The sequence below is a fragment of the Cricetulus griseus genome, chromosome 7 (genome assembly GCF_003668045.3).
Source record: "Cricetulus griseus strain 17A/GY chromosome 7, alternate assembly CriGri-PICRH-1.0, whole genome shotgun sequence".
In the NCBI taxonomy this organism is placed as follows: domain Eukaryota; kingdom Metazoa; phylum Chordata; class Mammalia; order Rodentia; family Cricetidae; genus Cricetulus; species Cricetulus griseus.
This window is the reverse complement of record NC_048600.1, coordinates 9124066-9136835: the sequence shown is the minus strand read 5'-3', so window position 1 is coordinate 9136835 and position 12770 is coordinate 9124066. Positions and strand designations below refer to the sequence as shown.

The 12770-nt window shown below is 37.3% G+C and overlaps 1 protein-coding gene across 1 annotated transcript in view; it reads left to right on the top strand.

Moving 5' to 3' along the window:
* Nucleotides 1-12770, top strand: part of Birc6 (baculoviral IAP repeat containing 6) — a 176097-nt gene that overhangs the window by 36451 nt on the left and 126876 nt on the right. Inside the window, 2 exon segments of the mRNA XM_027426080.2 lie at nt 2617-2675; nt 8724-10118. Of these exon segments, the coding sequence (XP_027281881.1) occupies nt 2617-2675; nt 8724-10118 (1454 nt within the window).

Sequence of the window (12770 nt, the reverse complement as noted above, 5' to 3'; positions counted from 1 at the left end):
CACTGCCCAATGCCATATATATTTCTTTTTGAGACAGGCTCTACTGTATTTCCTAGGTTGGCTTTGAGCTCTGAACTTCCTACTTCTGCCTTCCAAGTGCTGAGATGATAAGACCTTCACTACTATGCCTGGTTTTGTTGTGTACTTTGTTGAGTTGACAAAGATGTTTTGAATTTCATTTTTAAGGATACTATGTCATTGGTAAAATAAGTGATACTTGATTAGTTTTCCAAAAAAATTATTATTGACTAAACTTTGTGACTTGCCTGTGAATTATCAAGTATGTTTGCTACTTTGTAGAAGGTTTTGTATCATCTAAAAGCTATATCATACTCCATATAAACAGGAGTAAATATGTTTATTGTAGAAAAATTGGCAGAGGCAGGAATGAGAATAAAAGGGAGCACAGAGAGCCTGTATCTAGTTATGGAAACATTTATTTGTTTTCTACATTTTTTAAAGCATGTGTTAGATCAATTTACATGTTTTAGAATTCTTTTTTTATTTTTAAGATTTATTTATTTTGTACACAGTATTCTGCCTGCATGCCAGAAGAGGGCACCAGATCTCATTATAGATGGTTGTGAGCCATCAAATGGTTGCTTGGAATTGAACTCAGAACCTCTGAGTGCTCTTAACCTCTAAGCCTTCTTTCCAGCCCTGTTTTAGAATTCTTCTCACAAAAATATTTTAGGGATAGTTTATTATGTTTTTGAACACTTTCAGACTTCTGAAATGTCTAGAACCCTGAGTTATTTTCTTTAAAAATACTGTATTTTATCTCTTATTAGTATAGCTGGGCAGAACTTGGTTAATACTAAAGTCCTTTGGTAGTTGAAACCCAGTGTGTTCTTGCTTTAGATTTGCTTATTCTAGCTTCCAAGTACAGTATTTCTCTTAGCATTTAGTTTTTTAGTGTCTTCTTACTTGTAATTAGGATTTGAATTCTTGAAGCTAATTAGCAGGCAATCCTAAGCTTGATTTACATTGTTTTTATTATTTTAAACTATTGTGATTCGGGAGTGGGATCTGGTGATACTGCTCAGTGGTAGAGTACTTGTCCAGCATTCAGGAAGCCAGACACTAAACAATAACAAAAAAGCTAATCATATGAATTGAAGTGGCTCCATTTACCTATTGATACTACTTACAAAAACCTAAGGCACAGACATTTGCCAGCATTGATAAAAAGATTTAAACATTGCCTTGAAATTTCTTTTTCTTTTTGTTTTTGTCTAAGAGGGGTTGGGGTAGTTGATTGCCAAGGCCACACTGTATTCCCAGGCTAGCCTGAAGGTTTTGGGCAAAAGTCCTGTTTCTGCTTCTCAAGGAGCTGGAAAGACAGGTGTGTGCTTGATATTTTGCCAGCAATCTTGAGTGGAAATTACCATTTATATGCAAGATAGCATTAGTAAATGTCTAAGTACTATGGATTATACAATATATTATTTGAGTACAATATATTATTTGAGAAAAGGAGAATTTCCTTTTCTTTCTACAAAATGTATCTTTTTATTTTTGTAATGAGAGTCTTAAGATAAAAAAAATACTGGTGATACGTTATGTTCCTCTGTAGGGTGCAGAGCTTGACTATTACATCTGAGAAAATGAATAAAGGTTGATGCAAAGGGGTGAATTGGACAATTTCTTGGCCACCTAAGAGAAAGGCAAAGGACAATTAACCCTGCATGTCTCATAGAATGAACACACAAAAAGCACAGGCTAAAAACAACATGGCTATTGGTGTGAATACATGTATAATGTATTACATATACATACACATAGCTGGTTTTGGTTTTAGAGTAATGGTCTTGAATTCATTAACAATAGTTGTTAATATTTTACTACAACAAACTCAGGTTTAATTTGACTAGCTGCCACTCTGACTTGCTTTATCGCCAGTTATAGTTTCACATACCTACAAAGGTTGCAGAGATTTAGAGGTTTCCTTCCACACAAAATTCTTCATTGTAGACATTCTTTTAAAAATTTATAATTGTTAATTAGTTATATATGCAACTTATTTATATCATACTTCTTTTGAGCAATTTGTATATTGCTTGTGTTTGCTCTGTGTAATAGTGATTTTACACTGCTTTTCAGGGCTGGGGTTTAGCATTGTTTTTTGATTTTGTTTTTTTAATTTTTAGGTATGTGAGTGTTTTGCCTGTATATATGTTATGTGCACTATGTGCGTGTCTGATGCCCATGGAGGTCAGAAGAGGGGATCAGCACCCTCAGAAAACTGTGAACCACTATGTATGTAGGTGCTGGGAACTGAACCTTTCTTTAAAAGCAACAGTGCTCTTAACCAATGAACCATCTCTCCATCTCCTAGTTCAGAGTTAACAGCCCTTGAGTAGAACACATAGGGTTCTAAGTTTGATCCCTGACACTGCCCCTTCTAAAGCACAAGAGACAAGCCACACACAGCTATGCTGTGTCTTCCTGCTTTCTTATGTGATGTGTGTTCTTTTTTTGGGTGCTGGGGATTGAACCCAAGGACTTATATGTGCCAGGCTCCTACACTGTAGCTAATGCATATCCCTAACCTAGCCCATAAGGTACAGTATCTTTCTTTTTTAAGTTTAAATTGTTCTTACTTTGTCTTTTAAGCGATGATTTACTGGAGGATTCAGACAGCGAAGAGCATTCCAGATCAGATTCTGTGACGGGTATGTAAAAAAAAAACCTTAGATAATATATTTTATATATCCTTTTATTTATACAGTTCAAAATAAGTCTTAATACCAATTAATTCTTAATTTCCTAGTGACCTGGAAATCTTTATGGATACACTGTTTCAGTTTTCTGTATTTTTCAGAGATCTTGAATTAAGTATAATAATATTATGTTCCCTAATTAAAATTCAAATGATGACTATTTCATTCAAAGGGAATAAAGTGTTAGGTTCATTAAATCTCTGTCACATATGCCAGGGGAGGAAAATTGTGCTTATTATTTGTATGATGTAGTCTGTTAAATAAGTGTAACGTTTTAATAAAAATTCTTCATATTCAAAAAAGCTGAAACTGTGGAGTCATAGACATTGTGCCATCAACTAGATGTTGCCTTGTTTGCCCATAAAATAATAAGGTAAATTAACATGGTTCATGTAGCCCAGGCTGGCCTGGGGCTTGCTTTGATAGTGAACTCCATGGTCTCTTGCCTTAACATCCTCAGTGTTGGATTAAAGGCATATGTCAACATATGGCTTCCATGTGTCATTTTTTCAATATTATTTCATAGAGGAGGTATTCATCTCAAAATAGTTTTATTACATTGCTTTTTTTTTTCCTTTTATGGGTGCATATATGTTTGAGTTTACTCATCTGTGCATGTGCCTGAGGAAGCTGGAGGTTGATGGATTGAATGTCTCTGCTTATTTTATACTTTAGTTTATAAAACAGTCTCAGACTCCCCCTCCCTGTTTTTCTTTCTCTCTCTGTCTCTGTGTCTCTTGTGTGTTTTTCAAGATAGGGTTTCACTGTGTAGCACTGGCTATCCTGGAATTCACTCTGTAAACCAGGCTGCCCTTAAAATTCACAGAGCTCCGCCTGGGAGCTTGTCCATTTGACTCTGCTAGCTGGCCAGCAAGCTGTAGGGTTCTACCTGTCTATGTGCCCCCAGTGCTGGAGTTACAAATAGATACTCCTGTGCTTGGCTTTTACATGGGTTGTGGTAGTCTGAACTGAAATCATCAGGATTGTACATCAAGCCTTACATCAGTTGAGTCATCTGCCCCTGCCCTATCATGTTTGAGTATAAATGCCAATCTACTTTCTTATTATTATAGTCTAATTAGATCTCCTAAACTGTAAAATCATAATATTTAACATACATTATTCTAGGGATTGAGTAAGATAACTTCATACAAAGAATTGTGCACAGTACTTGAGAAGTGCCTAGTTTTTAAAAATTGATGGTTATTGTGACTATAACTTAATATCATGTCATGAACATGTCAAGGGCATGTAACATACTTCATGTCTTTAAAAGCAACATAGGTTTGTGTAGTGTAGTAGTTAGAAACTGTAGTTATTATAGAATAGTGAATGCTTTCTAAATTCTGATTCACTGTGAAATGTTCTTAAAAAGCTCCTACAGGGAAGGCTGCACTGATTTTGGGTTAACTCAGTTTTGAAGTTATTAGATGTGGAAGAATCCCAAAAGAGACATCAAAATGCCCTGAATGATAGATATATAATTCTAGAAAAGTAAAGAATTGATTTCATTTAGAAAGTTTAAATTAGGGGAATGGAGATAGCTCAGTGGTTAAAAGCTCTGGCTGATCTTTCAGAATACCTGGGTTCAATTCCCAGCACTCATGTGGGAGCTCACACCAGTCTGTAACCCCAGTTCTGGGAGATCCAGTATTCTCACACAGGCAGACATGTAGGCAAAACACCAATGCACATAAAATAAAGGTTCTTTTTTTTTTTTTTTTTTTTTTTTTAAAGACAGTTTAGACCAGGCTGGCAAGATGGTTCAGTAGGTAGTTGGTGCTTACTGCCAACTCTGATGACCTACCTGTGTTGGGTCTCTGAGGTGGAAGAATACAGTAGAGTCCACAAGTTGTCTTGGGAGCTCCACGTTGTATGTGAACACACATGCCAACATAATGCATACAGTTTAGTCTAATGAAAGCAATGAACTTTTCCTCCTTTGCTGTCCTTTTACAAAGACAGAAGCAGCATGATGTTACATTTTCCTAATCTAACATAGAAAAATAGGGCATGCACCAGAGACCTTCTGAAACCTTGAACTTTGTTAGGTCAGTTAACTCTGTGGGTTTCAGTTTTTTGTTGTGAAGTGTTTGCAGTAAGTGTTCTTCCATGTACCCTTTCCTCTTCTTGAATACTTTGGTTTTAATTACATCAATTTATAAGCCATAACTTTATTCTTTTCTTTTGGTCTAAGTAGCTTACTAATTATTTTGGGGATTAATAGTACTTATGTTTTTTGGGCATGCTGACACATGGCACATAATATGCCATGATGGTTGTTATTAGGAGGATTGCTACAAGTTTAGCCTAGTTGGGCTATATAGCAAGACCCTGTTTTAACCCTCAAATAATACTTGCATTTGGACTATATACTTGTTTCTCTCCTATCATTATGTTTTCATCTGTGTTTATTTTCCACATTGCGTTATGATGTACTTCAGTTTCTAATATCCACAGATTTATTATTATTATTATAAATTCTTTTTCTTTTGAGACAGGATCTCATTATGTAGCTTTGGCTGGTTTGGAACTTGCTGTACAGATTAGGCTAACCTTGAACTCACAGAGTGCTGGGCTTCTGCCTCCTGAGTGTTAGGATTAAAAGTGTGTGGTGTTACCCAGGGTCCTTATGGTATATCCTTATTGGTACATTTGATGCATTTTTAATGGAGGTGTTGTGTTTGAATATAATTAAAAGGTCATGGTAGTAAGGGATAAAATCCTCCCAAATTAAAAATTTTATATTCCTTTATTTGTATTTAATATGTGTGGTGTATTTGAGTGTGAGTTCATGTGTACAGAGGCTAAACACCTCTAGTGTTTACTTTTTTGAGAGAAAAACCTCTCATTGGCTTAGAGTTTACCAGTTCTAGGCTAGACTGTTTGGCCAGTGAGCCCCAGGGACCTGCTTGTCTTGGCCTCCCCAGTGCTGGTTCCATTGCATGCCTCGATTATTTTACATTGGTTCTGGGGATTGAATTCAAGTTCCATGCTTTCTTAAAAGGCAGGTACTTTTCACAGTCCAAGTTAATTTCATTTGAGAGTTTGCAAGTAGGCCATTTTTTCATAGGAAAATGCATTTCTGTGAGACTAATTTTAAATATATAGGTTCTAACCTGTACTGCTCCCCCTGCCCTCCCTGCCAGCTTTGGATTTTTGAGACAGGGTTTCCCTGTGTAGCCTTGGTTATCCTGGAACACGCTTTATAGACCAGATGGGCCTTAAACTTTGAGATCCTCCTACTGCTGCCTCTGGAATTAAAGGTGTGGGCCACCACTGCCCAGCACCTATATGTTTTTACATCAATAACTTTTTGCAGATTATGGAATAAGCATATCTAAACTTGATAGTTACGAGAGATGTAATCTTATCCTGAAGCATCTGAAGATTTTTTTTAGGTGCCATTTCAGAACTTTACAACCCTAAGTGATTTGTACTACCTTGAATGACACAGTTCAAAGAATTGTAGAATATATTAACCTCAAAATTATGAGTACACAATTAGAGGCATCTGTTTTTTGGCTGAAGATTCTAAGTTTTTAAAGTTCCTAGTTAATTTCAAAGAGGAAAATCTTGTGTCCAAACCATATATCTGAATTAAAAAAAAAAAAAAAGACTTCTCATTAAGAGTGGAAAGAAGGGTTGGCATGAGAATTGAGTACAAATCGAACTTTGGCTTTATAAAAAAGCTAAGACAAAATCCAATTACTTAGCTCAGGAAGTATTACTGTTGGAAACTGTGGCTTGGCACTACTTAAGAAAGCAAGCTACAGGGCTGGAGAGATGGCTCAGAGGTTAAGACCACTGCCTGTTTTTCCAGAGGTCCTGAGTTCAATTCCCAGCAACCACATGGTGGCTCCCAACCATCTGTAATGTAGTCTGGTGCCCTCTTCTGGACTGCAGCAATAGATGCAGCACTGTATACATAATAAATAAATAAATAAATCTTTAAAAAGAAAGAAAGAAAGAAAGCTACAGTAGAATTGCCCAAAGTGATTGGGAAGTATTGCATTGCAGGTATGTTGCATAAACATTTGTAGACACTGTGTGTTAAGGGCCTGTCTGTGGTTCAGTGGCAGAGTGGTTGTTTAACTTTCATGAGGCCCTGTTATTCCAGGGTACTGCAAACATAAATTGAAGAAGGAGGAATAGAGTTACAGATTTCAGAGTTTCTCACTGAATTATCCTGCCTGTTTCCCAGATATGCATTGAATGGTTATAAGAGGAAGCAGAAAAATAGGGCCACTTGCTGTACTTCCCTGTTGTATGTTTATTTTCTAGTTTTTGCTTCCTTTTTTGAAGATTTATTTATTATGTATACAGTGTTCTGTCTGCATGCCAGAAATGGGCACCAGATCTCATTACAGATAATTGTGAGCTACCATGTGGTTGCTGGGAATTGAACTCAAGACATTTGAAAGAACAGGCAGTGCTTTTAACCAGTGAGCTCTCTCTTCAACCCATTCTTTGCTTTCTTGAGAAGGTTCTCACACTGTTTCCTAGCTTGTCTTGGAATTCCCTATTTAGCCCCGACTGGACTCATCTCAGAGTAATTATTCCAACTTGTTTCTTGAAGGTTGGGATTACAGCAGTGAGCCACCCAACCTAGTCCATTCCATCATTTCCTTTTAAACAGTTTCTTATGCATGCCATTTACTTTAAATAGTGTCTTAACTTTGTGTGCATTGTGGATTTATTTGACTTAATATATAAATAGATTAGAACTATTCTGTTTGAACAATTTCTTGTCATAACTTTAAAAAGTTTAATTTTTTTAGTTTAGTTCAACAAATAGGTGTCTCCAGGATACTATATTATATATCGTGAAAGGTATAAAAATACTTTTACTCTGATTTTCCAATTTGAGAAAGTAGATACAAACAATGCCATGTAGTGAAGTGGCTATTTGTTATTCTAGCCACAGAGTGTAGAAGGAATAACAGTCTTGTTCTTCTGCTTCAGGTAGAAAAGATATTAGTTGTAGAGGTTAGTGGTAATGTGTGAAGTTAAGATTATCTCAGATAATGTTGAAGAGACTCTAGTAGTGTAGTGTTCTACTGCTCCCTTACTTATTACTTTCTTGTACTTTGTTTTCATGTAGATACTTCAATATATTTCCTTGACTCTTACCTTCCTACCTAATTATAAAAGCAGCTCTAATTTTTCTTTTATTTTTTGCCTATAATTAGAAAGGTTTTTGCATTGTTGTTACTCATTCTTTCTTATTATGAGAAATAAAAAAAGAAAGAAAGAGAAGAACCAAAACCAAGATTGGTTGAAATAATTTTCAGTTCAGTGTTAGATTACATGAGTGGAGGATTGACTGTTGTCTCAGGTGGGTGTGTGTGTGTGTGTGTGTGTGTGTGTGTGTGTGTGTGTGTGTGTGTGTGTGTGTGTATGACTGTCAGCAATGTGGAGCAAGGGAGAAGAAATGGTGCAGTATTAAAAAGAAAGAGATTGAGGTGAGAGAGAGTACATAAAAGTACAATGTACAAGTAATATTAAGTTAAGCAATGACTAAGTAATATACTAATTTTCTCTTTACCTTCCCATGCCTTAAAGATAGTTCTCAAGAGAATGTATTTGAGTTGAAAATAATTTTGAATTTCTTGGGTAGTTTTTTTTTTTTATTTTCTTATGTAGGGTCATCTGAGATTTGAATAAATTTCTTTTAAAATACTCGAAATAAAAAAACATCACTTAAATTTTGCATGTGCATGTATGTATGGGCACATAGACACATGTCTAGGTCAGATGGACATCTTTTAGGAGTTAGTTTTCTTTTGCCATGTGGGTCCCAGTGATGGGGCAGAGTCTGCCTTTGGGGCAAGAGCCTTTATCTGCTGATCTATCTTGTGGCCATGAAGTACTTTGAATTCTTATATTTAATATAATGCATAAAGCATATGAATAAAGAAAAACCTCATTGAAGTACTGATTTAAATTTACATCACCAAGGCTGTTATATCTAATGTGTTGTATTATTTCTTTTTAAAGGGCATACATCACAAAAGGAAGCCATGGAAGTAAGCCTTGATATAACAGCGCTCAGCATTCTCCAACAGCCAGAAAAACTGCAGTGGGAGATTGTGGCAAATGTGCTTGAGGATACTGTTAAGGATCTTGAAGAACTTGGGGCAAATCCTTGCTTAACAAACTCTAAGAGTGAAAAGACAAAGGAGAAGCACCAGGAACAACACAACATTCCCTTTCCATGTTTATTGGCTGGAGGTTTATTAACATATAAATCTCCCGCTACCTCACCAATTAGTAGTAATTCCCACAGGTCACTGGATGGTTTAAGTAGAACTCAGGGTGAAAGTATATCAGAACAAGGGTCAACTGACAATGAATCCTGTACAAATTCAGAACTGAATTCTCCTCTGGTAAGGAGGACTTTACCTGTTTTACTTCTTTATAGTATCAAAGAATCTGATGAGAAAGCAGGAAAGATCTTTTCACAGATGAACAATATTATGAGTAAAAGTTTGCACGATGACGGTTTTACGGTTCCGCAGATTATTGAAATGGAGCTGGATAACCAGGAACAGTTGTTGTTGCAGGATCCTCCTGTGACTTACATTCAGCAGTTTGCAGATGCAGCAGCCAGCCTCACCTCTCCAGATTCTGAGAAGTGGAACTCTGTGTTCCCCAAGCCTGGGACTTTGGTTCAGTGCTTGAGGCTACCAAAGTTTGCAGAGGAGGAGACTCTTTGTATAGACTCCATAACACCTTGTGCTGATGGAATTCATTTGTTGGTAGGACTGCGGACATGCTCTGTTGAATCATTGAGTGCAATAAATCAAGTCGAGGCCTTGAATAATTTAAATAAATTAAACTCTGCACTATGTAATAGACGGAAAGGTGAGCTGGAATCCAATCTTGCTGTAGTGAATGGTGCAAATATTAGTGTGATCCAACATGAGTCACCAGCAGATGTACCAACTCCTTTGATCATTCATCCGGAGCAGAGGAATGTTAGTGGTGGATATTTAGTTCTTTACAAAATGAATTATACCACTCGAATAGTGACTTTAGAAGAGGAGCCGGTAAAAATTCAACATATCAAAGATCCCCAGGACACAATTACCTCGCTCATTTTGCTTCCACCAGATATACTGGATAATCGAGAGGATGACTGTGAAGAACCTACAGAAGAAGTGCAGTCAACCTCAAAGAATGGGATTGAAAGAGAAAAGAAGTCTGACATTTCTACTCTTGGACACCTGGTGATAACCACTCAGGGAGGATATGTAAAAGTATTAGACCTTTCAAACTTTGAAATTTTGGCCAAAGTGGAGCCTCCCAAAAAGGAGGGCACTGAAGAACAGGATACATTTGTTTCTGTCATTTACTGCTCAGGCACAGACAGGCTGTGTGCATGCACCAAAGGTGAGCTATTGACTTGACTTTTCTCAAGATCCTTCTGTGGCACGTGTCTATGTGCATACCTACTGTGAATTGTAGATCCATGTGCAGAGGATTCTTTGTTATTTTAAAATAATGTCGTGGTCCATTTTCCTACTTTTTTTTAATTGACCTTAATTTTTTTTTTTTTAATTTAAAAGTTCCATAGACTAGAGATCTGTTTGTAAGTAGCATAGTAAGTCATCAGAAAGCACTTTTTCAGCTGAATATGGAGGTTTCCTCAGGACCATGAAACTCCAGGTATGAGTTCAAGGTTAGCCTGGATTGTGTAGCAAGAAAGATCTTTGCTTAACTTCAAGAAACAAGCATCCTGGTATTTTTGTGAATATTGACTCTGTATTGCCTACATTTGTGGACCTAGTTTCTTTAGAAACTAGGATAGGGAGGCCCATGTGTTAGACTTGTTGATGTGACAACACTACTTAAAGAAGGAAGGACTTACTTGGGCACATGGTTTCAGAAATTTTAGTATGTCACAGTCAGGAAAGTAAGACTGAGCAGGGAAACCTGTCATGGAAGCTAGAAAGCAAGTGTGTGTGTGTGTGGCGGGTGGTGGTAGGGGAAGTGGGGGGTAAGGAGAGGGAGTGGGAGGAGAGAATGATTATAGCTTGTGTTTTTTTTTTTTTTATTCCAAAGGGATCCTTACATTGAGGGCAGCCCCCATTCCTACCCCTGAGTGAAAATGTCCTCATAGATTGACTTATAGATGGCTGTTTTTTTTTTGTTTTTGTTTTTGTTTTTGTTTTTTCCGAGGCAGGATTTCTCTGTGGCTTTGGAGGCTGTCCTGGAACTAGCTCTTGTAGACCAGGCTGGTCTCGAACTCACAGAGATCCGTCTGCCTCTGCCTCCCGAGTGATGGGATTAAAGGCATGCTCCATCAACGCCTGGCAGCATCTTTTTGTTACTGCAGTTTTTCTTGTCCTGCCAGGTCCTGCTGCTTCAGTCCCAAATGAACACACAGAGATGCTGTATTAATTATTAAACTGTTGGCCAGTGGCCTGGGCTTCTTATTGGATAGCTCTGTCTTAATTATTAACATATTTCTATAATTCTATGTATTTCCACGTGATCTTGGCTCACCAGAGAATTGTCCGGACCAGTTTTTCCCTTGGTGGCTAAATGGTGTCTCCTTGTGGTTTTTCTCTGCCTACTTTTCCCAGAATTCTCCTTGTCTCCTAATCCTGCCTATCTTCCTGTCTCTATTGGCCAAACAGTGTTTTATTCATCAACCAATAAGAGAAATACATATACACAACGACATCCCCCATCTTTTTTAATTTTTGTTGTTTTTCAAGACAGGGTTTCTCTGTGTAGCTTTGGAGCCTATCCTGGCACTCGCTCTGTAGACCAGGCTGGCCTCGAACTCACAGAGATCTGCCTGCCTCTGCCTCCCGAGTGCTGGGATTAAAGGCGTGCGCCACCAACGCCCTGCTGGGACTGCACTCTTTTGAATGTATTTTTTTTTTATGAATGTATTTTTTTTTAAAGATTTTATTTATTATGTATACAGTCTATACAGTCTTCTGCCTGCATGCCAGCAGAGGGCACCGGATCCCATTCAAGGTGGTTGTGAGCCACCATGTGGTTGCTGGGAATTGAACTCAGGACCTCTGGAAGAATAGTCAGTGCTCTTAACTGCTGAGCCATCTCTCCAGCCCCTGAGACACTTGAATGTATTTTAATGCTTATTTTATTTAAGTTTTTGGGATTGGGTCTTTTCTATTATGTAGCTCTTACTCCCCTTGAACTTGGGAGGTTGTAGACCAGGCTGGCCTTACACTCACAGAGATCTCCCTGCCTCTGGGATTAAAGATGTGCATTACTAGGCTTGGCAGTTTCTTACTGATACGTGGTAGCTTTTTAGTTTTATGTAATCTCATTTGTTTATTTTCTCATTCATTTCTTTTGCTCTTGGAGTCTGGTTTCAAAATTAAATCTCTGCCCATTTTAGTGTTCTGAAACAGCTCTCTTTTGTTCTGGTACTTTTCATACTTTTTTTTTTTTTTTTTTTTTTTTTTTTGAGACAAGATCTTATTCTGTAGCCCAGACAGGACTGTACTGTGTAGTCCAGGTTAGCCTCAAACTCAGACATTACTCCTTTCATAGCCTCTGATGTGGTGGGATTAAAGGCATGCATTCTTATGTCTAGAAAGTTTCAGGTCAGATCTTACATTTAAGTCTAATTCTCTTTGAGCTGATATTCACAGTTGTTAAGAGATGGTGGTTTCATATTACTCTTCTGCATTTGGACATCTGCTTTTCCCTAAACCATTTACCGAAATGGTAAATGCTTCAGTTTATGTACTTTGCATGTTTTTGAAAATCAGTTGGTTGTAGTTGTATGACTTATGTTCTGTGTGTTATATTGGTATATATGTCTTTTTTAATTTCAGTATCATGCTGATTTGATTACAACAGTTTTTGTATTATATTTTTTTGTTTTATTTTATGTGTGTGCTTTTACAAATGTCCATGTACTCATGGAGGCCGGAGGAGCATGTTTGCTGTACTATGTACTATGTACTATGCTGTCCTATGACTCTTCTGCCTTACTCTTGTGACAGAGGGTCTCTCACTAAACCTGAAACTAGTTTGATCATGATCAAGTCTCAGTGA